At 44.6% G+C, this 17724-nt stretch overlaps 1 protein-coding gene across 1 annotated transcript; it reads left to right on the top strand.

The window, feature by feature from the left end:
• Window positions 1-5605: 5605 nt before the first annotated feature.
• ZFP3 (ZFP3 zinc finger protein) lies at window positions 5606-15809 on the top strand. Its single transcript, XM_061390837.1, has 2 exons — window positions 5606-5915; window positions 11203-15809. Exon 2 carries the CDS (start codon window positions 11211-11213, stop codon window positions 12732-12734), a length of 1524 nt encoding a protein of 507 aa, XP_061246821.1. The 5' UTR covers window positions 5606-5915; window positions 11203-11210; the 3' UTR covers window positions 12735-15809.
• Window positions 15810-17724: the final 1915 nt, after the last annotated feature.

The raw sequence follows: 17724 nt of genomic DNA, 5'->3' as shown, positions 1-17724 counted from the left end.
CCGTGACAGTTTTTCTCTCGTTTTGGAGAGCAGGCACTACTCTACTTGTGGTGCAAGGCTTCTCGCTGCAGTGGTTTCTCTTGTTGTGGAGCGCAGGCTCTAGAGAGTGTGGGCTTCAGTAGTGACAGCTCCTGGGCTCTAGAGCAGAGGCTCAGTATTTGTGGTGCAAGGGTTTAGCTATTCCGCCCCATGTGGGATCATCCCGGACCAGGGATCAAACCCATATCTCCTGCATTGGCAGGTGGATTCTTTATCACTGAGCCACCAGTGAAACCCTGTTTATCTATTTTATATATAGTAGTGTGTATCTGTTAATCCTAAATTCCATTATCCCTTCCCCCCACCTTCCCCCTTTGGTAACCATAAATTTATTTTCTATGTATGTGAGTCTATTTCTGTTTTGTAAATAAGTTCATTTATATCATTTTTTTAGATTCCACATATAACTGACATCATGTATTTGTCTTATTTACTTAGTATTTACTTATTTGACTTATTTACTTAGTATGATAATCTCTAGGTCCATCCATGTTGTTGCAAATGGCAGTATTTCATTCTTTTTTATGACTTAGTCATATCCCATTGTCTCCATATATACCACATCTTGTTTGTTCATTCATCTCTTGATGGACATTTAGGTTGCTTCCATGTTTTGGCTATTGTAAGTCACGTTGTTATGAATGTTGGGGGTGCATGTATCTTTTCGAATTCAAGTTTTCATCTTTCCCAAATATCCATGATTTTTAGGGGCTGTATCTTGAGCTGGAAAAACAGCATCATGAAGATAGAGTGAGGAGTCACTCTGGCCTCCTGCAGGTTCTCTAGTCACATTGGGAACTAACATGTCCCTGTGATGGTGGGAGACACTTGACTTGGACACAACACTCCTCCCATGTTGTTTTCTCAAAATAGAGCCTCAGAAATATTCATGTAGGACTGCCTTGGTCTGCATGGCAAACGATTTCCACTCACATGGGAATTCAGACTATACTTAGCAGCAGTTTCTCGAAGTGTTGTGATGAGGGGCTCAGTGAACAGAGACACTAGAGGTGCTGTCTTAGCCCTGGTGACATGTGGGCTCTGTTTTTTGGCTGTTCTGGGTCTTTGTTGTGGTCCACAGGCTTTCTCTGGTTATGGAGCAGAGGCTCTTGAGCACAAGGGCTCACACTCTTCAGGTGGGCTCATTATTTTGCTGACCTTGTGAAGACTCCAGAGCCCTGGAGAAGAGCCTCATGCCCTGGGCTACAGTTTTTTTCCGCTCTTTCCCTGATCACTTGCTCCCTTGTACATTCTGCTTTTGTCTATTTCCAGTGCATTTCCTGCCACCACCTCCAGCTCTCCTTCCTCAAAGCGCAGCACTGACCCCTCTGCCAGAGCAGCCTTCTCTTCTCTGCCTCTCTACCTGGAACTGAACCATGGCCCAGTCACTGGAGAGTGAGATTTCCAGGTGTTGCTGCATTTTATCCCATGTTGAAGGGCTTCCTAGGTGGCACTAGTGGTAAAGAATCTGCCTGCCAATGCAGGAGACATAGGAGGTGAGGGTTCGATCCCTGCGTGGGGAAGATCCCCTAGAGAAGGAAAAGGCAACCCACTCCAGTATTCTTGCCTAGGAAATCCCATGGACAGAGGAGCCTGGTGGGCTACAGTCCATGGTGCTGCAAAGAGTCAGACATGACTGAGCGCGCGCACACACACACACACACACACACACACACCCCACGTGAAAGGGACCACGGTTTCACCTGAGGGGGAAAGAGATGTGGACCTTACAGGACCTTGAGGCACCTCTTCGATTTAGAACTTGTCCAGGAAAGATCTCCTATTTTGGCACAGTGTTAACATGACCTCAGATGTTAAGATGTTAACATGGCTCGGACGGTAAAGTGTCTGCCGCAACATGGGAGACCCGGGTTTGATCCCTGGGTCAGGAAGATCCCCTGGCGAAGGAAATGGCAACCCATTGCAGTGCTCTTGCCTAGGAAATTCCATGGATAGAGGAGCCTGGTGGGCTACAGTCTATGGGATTGCAAAGAGTTGGACACAACTGAGTGACTTCACTTTCTTTCTTCCTTTAACATGACCTTGCTGAACCAGGCTCAGAACTGGTTGCTCTGGGCTCCCCGGGATAATTGTTAACCCTAGAAAAGGAGATTGCCTTTGTCTTTTACTTCCTTGCATCTTCATAGCTGAAGGTGTGAGGGGAACACTGAAAACTTAATTGAGCCTTGACTCACCTTCAGCCGGTTGCTGTAGTGTGGAGATGAGATATGAATATTTCAGGTCAGTCGCTTTATACTGAACATGGGCCCAGCATGGCTGGCAGCTCTTCTGGATGTGTAACCGAATGCTGACTCTTAAGGAGCACTCTGTGTGTGGGAAAAGGTGTATTCATAGGAAATGGTTAAGTCACATAAGGCAGGATGCATTTATGTCGTGCTGAGTGAGACTCTGGTGTGTTGAATGTACTGTGAGGTTGGTGCAGTTGAAAGGAAGGCAGGATCAAGGAGAGAGGTGATGGTGATAAAAAGAATGAATGTGGAGAGTTGAAAGAGAAGAGCTGTTTACAGGAAGAGAAAGCTACCAATCCAGTGTCCCTGTGTTAGGTCAGGCCCTGGCCCGGGATTATTCACTGGGAGAAAAGGGTTTTGAAAGACATGAAGGTTTTCAAGGTGGGTGCTTTTGGTCATTTCTTCAAGAATCCTCACAAAGACTTACATTTACAATGTTATTTAAATCTCAGGGGACACTGAGTGCTGTTATGAACAGTTTGGTAGTAGCTTGGAATGTTCTCCATAGAGGATAGAAAATATAATTATGATCGGTATTAGGTCCAAATCAGAGTTGTAAGCTACTCTGAGAAGTGGCACGGTTTTGAAGTCTAAGAGAGGAGAGTAGCCAGTGCTGGTAGCCCTCCTCCCCACATCTCCCATAGAGAGAAGAGAAGGGACAAGGGTGAGCAAGAGCCATATGCCTTTTATTTTCCATATTCCTGTCTCTGTGTGAATTCAAGAGGTGGCTGACATTCCTGGCTGCCATTTTTTTTCAAGAGGAGCAACACTGCTCATTCTTACATGTAAGAAGCAATTCCATGGAAGTCCTGAACCTGTTAGGAGACTGTGAAACACCAGCCCCTACCCAGTCATACACATCCTCATACACCCAGTGTTGAGAATGGCTATTTGTGAACCATATGCCTTGGCTTCTTCCCTTAGTAGGTCCCTGTTGCTCCATATGGCTTCTAAATTGGCTAGTGTAGTGAAGCAGGTAGGCAGGGAAGTGGCTAGGAGGATACAACTTATCCTTTTCCTGTTTAACCCACATACTGGGGCTGATCAAATGAAACACTGTTAATGTCTGGCTAGCAAAGTAATGCTCAAAATTCTCCAAGCCAGGCTTCAACAGTATGTGAACCGTGACATTCCAGATATTCAAGCTGGATTTAGAAAAGGCAGGGAACCAGAGATCAAATTACCAACATCCATTGGATCATTAAAAAAGCAAGAGAGTTCCAGAAAAACATCTACTTGTACTTTATTGACCATGTCAAAGTCTGTGTGTGAAGTGAAGTGAAGTTGCTCAGTCGTGTCTGACTCTTTGTGACCCCATGGACAGTAGCCAACCAGGCTCCTCTGTCCATGGGATTTTCCAGGCAAGAATACTAGAGTGGGTTGCCATTTCCTTCTCCAGAGGATCTTCCTGACCCAGGGAAGATTGACTGTGTAGATCACAACAAACTGTGGAAAATTCTTGAAGATATGGGAATATCAAACCACCTGACAGGCCTCCTGAGAAATCTGTATGCAGGTCAAGAAGCACAGTTAGAACTGGTCATGGAACAACAGACTGGTTCAAAATTGGGAAAGGAGTACGTCAAGGCTGTATATTGTCACCCTGCTTATTTAACTTATATGCAGAGTGTATGATGCTAAATGCCCAGCTGGATGAAGCACAAGCTGGAATCAAGATTGCTGGGAGAAATATCAATAACTTTAGATACACAGATGGCATCACCCTCATGGCAGAAAGCAAAGAAGAACTAAAGAGCCTCTTGATGAAAGTGAAAGAGTAAAGTGAAAAAGTTGGCTTGAAACTCAACGTTCAGAAAACTAAAATCATGGCATCTGGTCCCATCACTTCATGGCAACTAGATGGAGAAACAATGGAAACAGTGAAAGACTTTATTTTCTTGGACTCCAAAATCACTGCAGATGGTGACTGCAGCCATGAAATTAAAAGACGCTTGCTCCTTGGAAGAAAAGCTACGACCAACCTAGACAACATATTAGAAAGCAGAGAGAGACATTACTTTGCCTTCAAAGTTCCAAAGCTATGCTTTTTCCAGTAGTCATGTATGGATGTGAGAGTTGGACTATAAAGACAGCTGAGCGCTGAAGAACTGATGCTTTTGAACTGTGGTGTTGGGAGAAGACTCTTGAGAGTTCCTTAGACTGCAAGGAGATCCACTCAGATCATTCTAAACGAAATCATTCCTGAATATTCATTGGAATGACTGATGCTGAAGCTGAAACTCCAAATACTTGGGCCACCTGATGCGAAGAGCTGACTCATTTGAAAAGGCCCTGATGCTGGGAATGATTGAAGGCTGGAAGCAGAAGGGGATGACAGAGGATGAGATGGTTGGATGGCATCACCAACTCAATGGACACGAGCTCGAGTAAGCTCTGGGAGTTGCTGATGGACAGGGAAGCCTGGCGTGCTGCAGACCATGTCGCAAAGAGTCAGGCAAGACTGAGTGACTGAACTGAACGTCTGGACCAGTGACACCCAAATTTTAGACTGCATCAGAACTCCTGAAGGGCTTGTTAAATCACAGATTGCTGAGCTCTAACCTCAGTTTCTGATTCAGGAGATCTGTGGGTGGGGTCTGAGAGTTTGCATTTCTAACCATCATTCCAGCTGCTGCAGATTCAGACACCACACTTTTGAAAGATTTTTTTTTTGGCTGTGCTGGGTCTTCCATTGCTGCATGGGCTTTTCTCTAGTTGTGGCGATGGGGCTACTCTCCAGTTGCTGTACTCCAGCTTCTCATTGTGGTAGCTTCCCTTGTTGCAGAGCAGAGGCTCTAAGGCGTGCGGGCTTCGATAGTTGTGGCGGAGAAAGTAACAAGTACACAGGTGCTGAGTTGAGAACTATCAAGCTATTCAAGAAATGAGGTTATGGTAGAATGCTGTTCCCACTGCCTGAACCACTGTCCCCTTCACTCCTAACCCCGGTAATTCCCGGTCAACCTTCAGATTTCAGCCTAAACATCACTCCCTCCAGTAAGCCCTCCTTGACCTCAAGAGTGGGTCTCCCTTTGCCCCCAGCAGATGATCGGCCTGTTCCTAGGATGTAGGGGTCTGTGTTTACCAGATTCGTGGAGTCAGCGAAGGGAGTGATGGGATAAGGGATGCAGATGAGGAAGTTAAGGACACAGTCTCTGCCCGGGGAGAAAGTGAAGCCAACTTTCAATTTCTTGAGTCCAGATCAATGCTTGGGGAGCGACATCAGCGTGCAGAGCGGCCGGTTCCAGGGCGGAAATGCATCCTTGGAGCCGTTCTAGGAAACTCGGAGGACCCAGCTTGTCGGTGATCCTCGGGCAGAAGTGGGCATTGCCAGACGCAAAAGGCCACTTCAGGGAGCTGGTGTGGGAGGCAGCGGCGAGGTGGGGCTCGTGTGAGGGCGAGAACTGGGGCAAAGCAAGCCTGGAAACGGTGAGGAGTCGCCCGCCAGCCGACCACCTGTTTCTCCCGGGAGTGCGGCGCGTGCTGATTGGCTGGAGTGCTGCCTGGGTACCGGAAGTGGCCGATGCCCGTCGCCCGTGAAACCAAGACAACAGCTGCGGGTTCTGAGCGAGCTGGCGGAGAAGCTTGGGGAGCCCGACCGGAGCGAGTGTGGGGCGGTAGCTGCCTGAGGTGAGACCTCATCCCGTCCCGGCGGGGAGCGGAGGGCACTGGGCTCCTGAACCCCTGGCCCGCGAGCCCCGCGGAAACTCGACGTTTAGGCCCCTACCAGACCCAGGTTCGATGTATGACCTTGGACGTTATGGTCCCCCAAGCCCCCACCGGGTCCCCACCTGCACAAACCCTGGATGCGGCCAGGGCCCGTCCTCGCCCTGGCTCCCTGCCTGTCAGTCGCCAGACAGGAGCAGCAGGGACACCCCCTCCCTCGGTCCTGACTTGGGGGCCGATGGGAGCTGTGGCTTCCTCAGATATTCCATCCCCAAGTAAAGTGCGGGGACGAAATGGCGGGCAGTGTCAGAAACTCCAGGCCTTCTGGCAGCTTGTCTCCATGGCCGGCAGACGGGATATTAGCATAGGAGGGTTAGTTATGGAAAGGAGGTAGGTTTGAGCGCAGGGTTAATAGAGCCTTGCTGATTGTGGGAACAGGGAGACAACAGAGGAAAAGATAACAGTGCTTTAAAGGAGCTTCTTTTTACAGCTAGTTACGGACATCAGCAATGTGTCAGACTTCCGATCTAGGCTCTTGAGATACAGAAATGAGTGAAATACCCAGTTCTTCCTCCTGGGTACCACAGATTCCTTGTGTAGACAAGACATGTACACAAATTCCTTGTGTATTTACCAGGTACCTGAAATATGTTAGGCACTGGGAATGTCAAGATGAATAGAACATCCTTGCTTATGGTCTAAAGAAGGAAACAGATGACTTAGCCTATCCCTGGAGATTCTGACTCTAAGAGATCTAAGGTGGGACCTGGAAGTATTTTCAGAGGTTTTTCTAGTTGACTTTTCTGCATCTAACCTAATCCCAAGCCAAGAATCATTATTTAAGTATCATTCATTAAACAAACACACAAAAACCTTCCTGCTATGATTGTAAGCCCACTGAAGAATTTTTTGAGTTTTATGTGGCTCCTCATATAGGTAGTATGGTCCTTTAAAAGTTTCAGTTCTCATGGTTAGTAAGTTGGTAGATATTTGGTTTATGCATCATTATTTTGTGAATGAGGATTTCTGAGTGCATTAAAAGAAATACAGATCTGCAGAGTTGAAAACTCTGTTCTGAACTTTGGAGACCCAGCAGACGCTTGTCATCCCCCAAACTGAGGACTAAGAGTGCTGAGCCTACTCCTGAGATGGCATGTCCATCTTCTCTCTCTCCAGGAAAAACTCATTTTAAATTTAGAAAAGTGAAGAATTGAGAAACATAGGAAATTATGTTTGGAAATTTGAATTTGTGCTATGAGTAGTGGAGTGTTTCCACATGAGGACAAGATCTAATGTGTATCTGTACCTCTGGGAAAATCAGTCGAAAGAAGGATGGCTTTGGGACTTCCCCGGCGGTTCAGTGGTTAAGACTCAGCACTTCCACTACAGGGTCCATGGGTTCCAGTTCTCGTTGGAAACTAAGATCCTCCATGCCTCCAAGTGTGGCCAAAAGAAAAAAAAAAAAAAAAAAGAAGGATGGTTTTATTTATACATAAAAGGTGTCTATAAAGAAGGTGTCTAAAAACAGTATTTAACAAATGGCATTAATATTGTGGCACTGGTGGAATGCAAAGTAAAAATAATCAGAGGGGGCAAAATTTAATTGGGGAAGACTTTCTGGATTAGAATTTTGAACCAGTTTTGAAGTTGGGGATAGATATGCATGCCTAACTTCTATGTCTTGTATCTTGTTTTTCTGTGAACACATGATTTTCCATATGGTGTGAGACAGATATGAGTTTTATGAATGCTGATTTTGTAAGGAGCTAGATGATAGAAAAAAAGTAACTATAGGAGAGATGGTGGTGAAAAGGAAAGGCCAGAAGAGGGGTCAGAAGTAGACAGGGACTGAAATACCAGCTTGTGGAACTTGTTCTTGGATGAGCATTAGAGAGAAATTTATTTAAGACAGCGCTTCCTAACTCAAATAGTACCATGGTTGAAGAAGAGAGCTAAGTTCTCTATGCTGAATTCTTACAGTTATATAGGTACACATTATTTATAATTTTCAAAAACTTCAAGGAAAAGGGAAAGCCAGGTTTTGAGTGTCTGCCTTTTTTCCATGGGAAAATTAGAGAAGGCACTGAGTGGGGGAAGTTGAAGAAGATTCCAGTTCATTTTTAGGGGTAGCGGAAAAAGCTTCCAAGACTTTAGGATTCCAGTAGGAGATCAGGTTCCTTGACCAGGACTGCACCCTTGAGTGACTCAGGAGGCCTCAGGGTATGATCCTGTGGATGACTGGAGGCTGGGCAGAGAAAAAGGACAGTACAAAGGGCACCCTCCAAATCCCCCCTTTCCCCTTCCCCAGTCTCTCCTGCTTCTGAGAATCTTCATTTTTTCACTAATCTCATCTTTTCTTCCCTCTTAAGCTTTCTGTCTATTGGCACCATCCTTTCTAACATGAGCATATTCAACTCTCTCCCATTGGAGAAAATCCTTTGATTTTCTTTGGCCTTTTGCACCAGTGCCCATCTTGGTCCTCTCCTTTCATCTAAATTTTCTGAAAGAAGCAGCGAATTTACTAATCAGTCCACTGCCACCTGGTTTCTGCTGCTGTCATTCCACTGACTCTGTTCTCACATGTTATCTGTAACTACGGGGCAGATGTTTTCCAGTTCTTATCCTACTGGATCTATCAGCTGCATGTGATGCTTTGTTGTTCCCTCTGCTATGGCCTTGGTGACCTCTATGCCTTTGTATTCTGATACTTCTACTTCATTAACCCTTCTTTCTCTTCCTGGAGGGCTTATATTCCTCTCACTACCCCTTTATCATTAGGGTCCTAACAGGAAACAGGTACTTTGCTCAAATTAGGATAATTTGAGTAGGGTTTATTTGCAAAGAAGTTAATTGTAAAAGGTGTGGGTGTGGGAAGGGTGTTGAGGAACCTGGGACTGGCAATAGCTTAGTAGACACCAGCCCTAGACCAGAAGAGATAAGACGTAGGAGAGGTTCTGGAACCCATATGAGATAGCTGGGTAGAACAGACTCCTTGAGATGAGTAATGAACTTCAGTTGAAGGGCACCAGGAGCTCAAGGAGACCTCATAGGAAGGAACCAGGAGGATAAATACTCCGACCTCACTCTCCTCCCTCCTTTCAGCCTCCTGTTGGGGCTCCCCATTGGTAAAACACAACTGGAAGCCAGAGGGCCTGTTGGTGAGTGCTGTGTAGGTTAGCCTTCTGGGACAGAGAGCAGGGTGGAGAAAAGTTGAAGGATCTGAAGTGCACATGGAATTTAACTGGAGTACTCTTGAATGTTGGCTTTGGCTTTCTAGGTTTCTGTCTTCAGTATCTGACAGTTCTCACGTTGCATTCGTTACTGCCTATGCTGAGTACTGTCAAGTCTGTATCTCTCTTCTTGACTGCTGTAAACTTTAGACCAATATATTTTGGCTGATTCTTTGATACTACTGTATGGATGTGTTGAAACTCATCTTGTCCAAATCAGAGCTCACTTGTCATCTGCCTTCCTAAACTAGCTATTCCTCAATATTCCCAACCTTGGTGGTACCACTATCCATCTAATTATACCTACCTCATGCGTGTATTCAATCATACTCCAAGTCTTAGGGTATTTGTTCTCTCAAACATTTCTCTAGTCTGTTTCCTCTTCATTCACACTACTACTATTACCCTTGCTAAATCTCTGGGGCCATTGTACCTGTTAGTAGCAAGTTTGACTTCATAAATAAAAAAAAACCATAATGAATTAAGCAAGGAAAAACCTCATTTCTCTCTTAGATAAAAGAAATCCAGAGGCAGGCATTCCAGGGCTGGTCTGGCAGCTTCACAGGGTCACCAGGGACCCAAGGTCCTTCCTCCTCTGGTCCAGGGCATGCTGGTAAATGCATGATCTGAGGTGGCACTCCAGCTGTCACCTAATGCCCCAGGCACAGCCCCAAGGAGGGTGAAGAAATGTATCCCCTTACCTTTAAGTAGATATCCCAGAAGTCCCTTGTGCTTTCATTTGCATTTTACTGTCTCATTGGCCAGAAGTTGGTGATGTCACAAAATCTAGCTGCAAAGAAGGCTAGAGAATATATTTCCTTAGGTAGCCTTGTTGCTACAAAAGTAAATTCATTATTCTGTTGATGAGGTGAGGAAGAGGGAAGATTGGGATAGACAACTAAAAATCCTTGCCATAGCATTTTAGAAGTTTTTTTTTTTTTTTTTAAATACAGGCTTTTAGATTTATAAAAGTGCTAAGAAAATTACATAAAGGGATCAGTTATAATACTCATAAGTAAAACAACATTGCAAACATATATATAATAACAACCAGTTAGAAAATATAAGAAAAACTCACTAAAAGAGAAGACATACAGAGATGTGATAGATACAAAAGCATCAGGGTAAGTTTGGAAATTTTACAAAATTTGGAAACATAGAATAGACAGGAAGTTTTTGTAAAAGAAGACAATAAGAGAGAACTTTCTGTAACATATTAAAACTTTTTAAGCTACAGTAGGTTGAACAGTTTGGTATTAGAGAAGGAATAGACTGATCAGGAGAACTGAAAGGAGTCTGGAAATGGACCCAGATATATATATGGAAATTTAGACTGTGGTATAGGAGGCATTTCAAATTAGTAGGGAAAATTAGGTATTGATACAGTTTAGTAACCATCTGGAGAAAATTAAGCTAGAACCTTACTTCATCCAAATATAAGGGAGTCAAGCGTGGTTCCTTCTGTGCCCATTGTAGCTAAGTCATGTTAACCTTCTGAATGGGTGACCCCTACAACATATGCAATCCCCTATTCTGTAGAGCTGGTGAGTACCACAGCACTGGGCTAAAGATAGCTCTTCTTGCTACTCTTTCTGGTTACTGCCTCTATAAACTCCAAAGTCATATTAGTCATTTTTGTCCCTTCTCCTAACCTTCTCCATATATTATCTGTTAATATGGCCACAATTTTTCTTAAATGTTTTCCTTACCAACCTCAGGTTCTGTCCCAACTCACTGTTAATATTATGGAACTTTTATCAGCATCTTCTTACCATCCATTTCCTGTCTCCAGCCTTTAATCTCTTCCTTTGATCATTCCTCTCACTCTCTTCAGTCAGCATCTGCTATTTGTGTAGCATGTCCACCATAATCCTGAATTTTTCTCTTCCTTTCCATAGCATCCTATAATCTCACCAGATACAGAGAGTGCTGTCAGAACCCTGTTGAGTTCCATACTTCCTAGCATGGGCTTCATTTAGCTGTGATACAGCCACTTCACAGACTTACTTCTCTCATTTCAGATTGTGAGATGGGGACTGAGAACAAGGAGGTAATTCCCAAGGAAGAAATTTCCGAAGAATCTCAGCCACATGGGGCATTTTTAGAAAAAATGGAAGAAAAACTTCCAAAGGTGGTGTGCCAGGGTCATGAGTTTGGAGCAGTGTGTGAAGAAGACATATTGGAGGGGCATTCCCGAGAGTCCACAGAAAAGATTCTGGGGCAGGAGTCATCTGAGGAGAGAGACTTTGCATCAGAGTTGATTATCTTTAAGAAATCACCCTCCAGTGAGAAAGATCAGGAGAAGGATGAGAGTGAGCGAATCTGCAGACTCAGCTCAAACCTGCTCACACGTCAGGGAGACACCACATTAGAGGCAGTTAGCACATTTGCTACTTCTGGCCAGAACTTCATAGAGAATTTAGGACCTAACAAAACACACAGAAGTTCTGTGGGAGAAAAGCCTCATACATGCAAAGAATGCGGGAAAGCCTTTAACCAGAACTCACATCTTATTCAGCATATGAGAGTTCATAGTGGAGAGAAACCCTTCGAATGCAAAGAATGTGGAAAAACATTTGGAACTAACTCAAGCCTTCGAAGGCACCTGAGAATTCATGCTGGAGAGAAGCCCTTTGCCTGTAACGAATGTGGAAAGGCCTTCATTCAGAGTTCACATCTCATCCACCATCATAGAATTCACACTGGAGAGAGACCTTATAAATGTGAAGAATGTGGTAAAGCCTTCAGTCAGAATTCAGCCCTTATCCTACATCAGAGAATCCACACTGGGGAGAAACCATATGAATGTAATGAATGTGGGAAGACCTTTAGGGTTAGCTCACAGCTTATTCAGCATCAGAGAATTCATACTGAAGAAAGATACCATGAATGCAATGAGTGTGGCAAAGCCTTCAAGCATAGCTCAGGCCTTATTAGACACCAGAAAATTCATACTGGAGAAAAACCGTATCTATGTAACGAGTGTGGGAAAGGCTTTGGGCAGAGTTCCGAGCTCATCCGGCATCAAAGAATTCACACAGGAGACAAACCGTATGAATGTAATGAATGTGGGAAAACTTTTGGCCAGAACTCAGAGATAATCAGACATATTAGAATTCATACTGGTGAGAAGCCCTACGTTTGTAAGGAATGTGGGAAGGCCTTTAGGGGGAACTCAGAACTTCTTAGACACGAGAGAATTCACACTGGAGAGAAACCCTATGAGTGCTTTGAGTGTGGGAAGGCTTTTAGACGGACCTCTCACCTTATTGTCCACCAGAGAATTCATACTGGAGAGAAACCTCATCAGTGTAATGAATGCGCCAGAACCTTTTGGGACAACTCTGAGCTGCTTCTCCACCAGAAAATCCACATCGGAGAGAAACCTTATGAATGTAATGAATGTGAGAAGACATTCAGCCAGCATTCCCAGCTTATCATACATCAGAGAATTCACACTGGAGAGAAGCCTTACGAGTGCCAAGAATGCCAGAAGACCTTCAGTCGGAGCTCTCACCTCCTCCGACATCAAAGTGTCCACTGTATGGAATGATCTGCGAAACGGGAAAGCCTTCTGAGGGAAAAGCTGAAGTCAGACTTCATGTTCTTAATCTGCACCTCGAGTTCTCAGATCAGATGAATGGGCAGAACTTCCCCCGCCCTTGTACTGATTTTTATTTAAGCAGCTGGACAAAAAAGGATGAGGCACTTTTATGAACTGTTCATTGAGAAGTTTCATTGTACTGAGTTAAATCATAAAAGCTGTTTCAGGCCTTAATTCTCCTCTTTCCTTTTTCCTCACCTTCCTCCTTCCCCCCTTGTGGATCACATAACATTAGGGGTCTGCACCAGCCATCTAGCCCAGATTGTTACTATTCAGGAAAAATGGAAGAATGTGATTCCATCACCTCCTAGGAATGGCACAGTCGACCCCTTGAATATTAACCCCTGAAATGTTAAAGTCTTGGCCTAGGAGACATACCTCTCTGTCTTTTCCACTGTTTAGCATTGGGATTTAGTAAGCTTTATTAGCTTCAAAATGTTCCAAACTCTCTATCAAGTTTCCTTAGAAGATGGCAGTATTAATGAAGAAGCAGGAAACTTGGGTCATCTCCCATCTAGGACTTCCTCAGTGATTTGAAGAGGTGCCCTGATGGAGGAAACTGACAGGCAATTTACAGGATCATAAGTGAAGGCCCTCAGAATCCAGAGGGGCTGATTAGCAAGGCCAGGGGAAAAACAGGTGAGGCCAGGCCACTCAACATGAGTAGAAGCAGCTCTTTCACAGCCGCTCAGACTGACTGCTCCCAAGAACTCTGCTGCGTTCACTTTTGGCCCCAGTTCCTGCTGCTGCTGCTGCTGCTGCTGACAAATCCTGTGTCAGGAAGTAGCTCAAAGAGGACTGTGCAGCTTCATTGTCAGCAGGCACCAGGCCACAGTGATAAGCAGGTTCACCTGACTGACCAGGGCCCCTGCCTTGCCAAAGCACTTAAGCTCTCATGACCACTGTTGGGGGCCTTGGTTCATGGACCAGAATGTGATAGCCTCTTCTCAGTTTGCCCTTGACCTTGGAATTCTCTTTCTTCAACATCTCTACATGTGTTTTCTGTGTTCCCCTCTGTTTCTTTTTCCTCCAAGGAAACACATCCTCAGTTTTTCATGTGTCAGTGTTTCTGAGGCAGTCTTTCTGAGGTAGTGGGAATTGCACTAATGAGAATCCAGCAGGCTTGGGGTTTGGTGTAAGAACTAGACCTTGAATAAAGCACTTCACCTGCTGATCCCTAGTTTCCTCATCTGTAAAATAAGGGGAGTTGAACTAAATGATCTCAAGTTTCAACCAACCCAATAATTCCTCAACTCTTTTTTAAAAACTTAACTTTATGTATCTTCAGTGTTTTATTCTTTAATCTCTTTATTACACTAATACTAATCACTACTATTTATTGAATTTTTACTATGTGTCAGAACAATGCCAGACAGTTTACATTTTTATTTTTACAGCCTCCCTATGATGTGTCCTCTCTTTTTAAAAACAGACAAACAAAACAGCTTTATTGTGGTATAATTTACATACCATAAAATTCTCCTGTTCTAAGTGTTCAATTGAATGCGCTTTAGTTTATAGAGTTGTATAACCGTTAGTGATCTGGGTACTCTAGCCCAATTTGAAAGGTGAGGGGCAGGGGAAATGTCAGGTAACTTGATCACATGATCAAGCTCATGATCACACAGCTAGTAAGTGCTAGAGCCAAGACTCCAGCCCTGAGCTGTGCTCCGAAGCACTGTGCTGTACTCTGGGTAGGTGGATGCATTACTGCCTTATTCAAAATCCTTTGTACATTTTCTATTAATTACTACATGAATTTGAATATAGCTGATTTAAATCATGTCCTTGGAAACATAACTGGTCATAGCCCAAACCCATCAAATGGGTTTATTCTTGTGTCCCAATATGTGTCCCCCCAGGTTCGTGTCCTTGGCTTGAGAAAAGGGCTGTAAAAATAAGATGATTGATTACACAGTTTCCACATCCTTCCAGATACCTCTATTAGAGAACTAATAGACTTTAGCAATTCTTTAGCTTACCTCTTTCCATGGGTGATTACAAGTGCAGTGTGCTTTCATTTCTTTTTTCATTGCTCAAGCTTAAATTGAATTATTCCCAAACATATCTTTCTTACTTGAAACCTGGATGTCACCCATTCCCTTAACTTCTGATTCCTGTGTTTGAACATTTTATTGGCACATACACCCCTTGCCAGCCCTTAATATAGAACTCAGCACCTCTTTAACGCTCCCCACAAAGGATCCCTTCACACAAACATACCCATGAGTAATACTGGCTTTACTGAAGATTTTGGTGTGTAAAAAGTGGAGAAGGAGGTTCACATTCTGTTAGACATTTTGTTCTCAGAGTGCCCTTGGACAAACTGCCACTGAAAATGTTTCTCTTTGTCCTTCCCTCTCAGGTTTATCACTTAAGCTTCTTTTTTCTTGCCAGATATTGAGCAACCCCCCACCTCCAGCTCCATTACCTTCTTAAACCCACTGCTTAGCAAATAGAAAAAAAAAAAGCCCTTCAGTTAAATATACTATTGGAACATTAGATGCAATTTTGTGGCCAATTTTTGTTGTGCTCGATCCTAATGTTAAGGGAGGAAGTTCTATCTCATTCTAAGAAGAATCTGCCAACATATATTAGTGTTTTCCAGGAGAAATTCTGGTGAATGAAATTATTTCCACCTTCTTATATACACACTTCCTGTAACCTCACTTCCTGCCTTTACCACCTCTCATCCAGCTAGCTCAGACTCCTCTCTTTTCCTTGTTTGCCCCCTCCCCCTCAATTTACTTGGGAGCCAAAATCTGACCATAATGTAATTACGACTGGTAGTCATAATCTAGTGCAAGTAGAATTCTGTCAAGGAAAAAAAAGACTTAAGTTTTCTTAATGTTAGACCCATTAAAAATACCAGGCCTCACAATCTCAAAGACCTACTAAAATACCCAGAAATACCCTTCATGATTTTTGCAGCTATGTCCATGTATATTTTCACCCTTCCCTAATTAAACAGTTTTATTGATATTCTAATGCTTTGTGTAAATAAAATATTTCTTTACAATTCTATTGATTTGATGCCTTTCTAATGTGTATTCCAACATACATTGTTTCATTATGGTCTTAATATGACTTTGGGGCTTTCCTGGTGATCCAGTGGTTAAGACTCCTTGCTTGTACTGCAGGGGGCACAGTTTCCATCCCTGGTTGAGGAACTAAGATCCCACCTGACTAGTAGGGCAGGAAAAAAAAAAAAAAGTTTTGCCAGTTTTTTGCCATCCTATCAAGTTCACCTTAGTACTATACAACCTGTAAATTTCACCAGCATGTGCTGAGGTACCTTCCAGTTTTTGCAATGCTGTTCACTGTCCTTGATCTGCTTTGCTTGGTGAGATCCTCTATCTTTCATAACAGGGCAAATGTTATCTACTTTCTTTAGATAGATAGATATAGTTTTTCACGATTAACAACTTATTGTAAGATATTCTGGATTGGAATTCCATGGTAGTCCAGTGGTTAGGACTCCATGCTTTCACTGCCTGAGGGCACGGTTCAATACCTGGTGGGGGAACTAAGATCCCACAAACTGAGCGGGCAAAAAAATAAAAACAACCCCTCCCCCATCATCTGAATGGTTCTTTTTATTTTTAAATGTTACTGAGATTTCTGGGCTGGTGTTTATTATTGTTTTGTTTTAACATGTTCTTTTAAGTGACTCCTGGTCTAAGGCACCTTCCTCGGGTTGTTGGGTCTGGGATCTTTGAAACTCCAGAAAATTCTGTCTAGAAAAATGTGCATGCAAATTCAGGGAATTCATGGACCATCTGAAACCCATCTTTGAACCCCTGCAGTCCCTTACACGTTTTGAAATCAAACGTTTACTTATAACACAAATTACCAAGTAATCCGCAATAACCTCATCACATTCCCTCCGCTTTGGAGATGAAGCTATGCCAAGACTGTGCCCTTGGGTGAACCCCTGAAAATGGACGCGAATTGGAGCCTCAGTAAAATCCAGTGGGAAGTGGGGTGCGATTCTGGTGATAACCTGAGGGCGGAGCTTCAATAACATGGGTCCTTGGACATTCATCAACCTCAGGCTGAGCACCTACGACGCGACTGGACCTGTGTGTTGCGCGGGGGCTGCGTGCCACGAGGCTGGTGGAGACTTGAACTCTGCAGCAGCGGTCAGCGCCGTGGAGTGGAAGTAGGAGAGAATGCTTCGGTTTTCCCATGGAGCAGGAAGCCCGCCTCCTCCCTGAGAGCTGGGGAGCGGCGGCCGACGAGGCCAGCCAGGACGCGAGCTCACCCTTTCCCAGCCCCTGGCCGACCCTGCCATGTCCCTGTCTCCAGCTCCAGGCTTCTCATGGGGACTCGGCCGCGACTCTCATCTCTCCTGCTGTGCCGCCGATGAGAACGCTGATGTTCTACTTATTTGTACCACGCTTTGCAGGCAGTGATTTTATCGGTGGACTCAACTTTGCCGGCACCGCCAAACCTTTAAGAAGTCGCCGAAGGCACTCGGCCGCCACTGCCTCCGGAACGAAGAGGAAGGAGCTGCGTCGAGTCAGGGTGCGAGCCCTGCAGCTGGGGCCGCGCTCGGAAGCCGGGCAATCCTCCTCTGTGCGCCACCTGGCGGGCAGGGCGGGCGGCACGCCGCGCTGATTGGCCGAGGCCCGAGCTGCCTTTTTGCTGGTGACCAGTTAGGGCAAGAGGTCTGAGGGCCCGGAGTGAGCGTCGGCCGCTGTACTACGCTGACCCCCCAGTTCAAGTCCAGGGGCGCCCACCACCCGGGACCTGGGCCCGTATCGTTCTCAGGTCGTTCGTGAGGATATTTCACATTTCAAGGTGGGATTTCTTACGCTGTTCCCAGACGTTCACCTGCCGTCTCCTAGGTGCCTTCCGACTTAAAACCAGGCCTATTAAGATAATTATCTAATAACTAACTACTAAAATTTAACTTAGTGGCAGTGGGGAAGGACAC

Source organism: Bos javanicus, chromosome 19 (genome assembly GCF_032452875.1).
Source record: "Bos javanicus breed banteng chromosome 19, ARS-OSU_banteng_1.0, whole genome shotgun sequence".
Taxonomy (NCBI): domain Eukaryota; kingdom Metazoa; phylum Chordata; class Mammalia; order Artiodactyla; family Bovidae; genus Bos; species Bos javanicus.
Note: the sequence above shows the minus strand (reverse complement) of the source record. Positions and strands in the feature narration are given on the sequence as shown.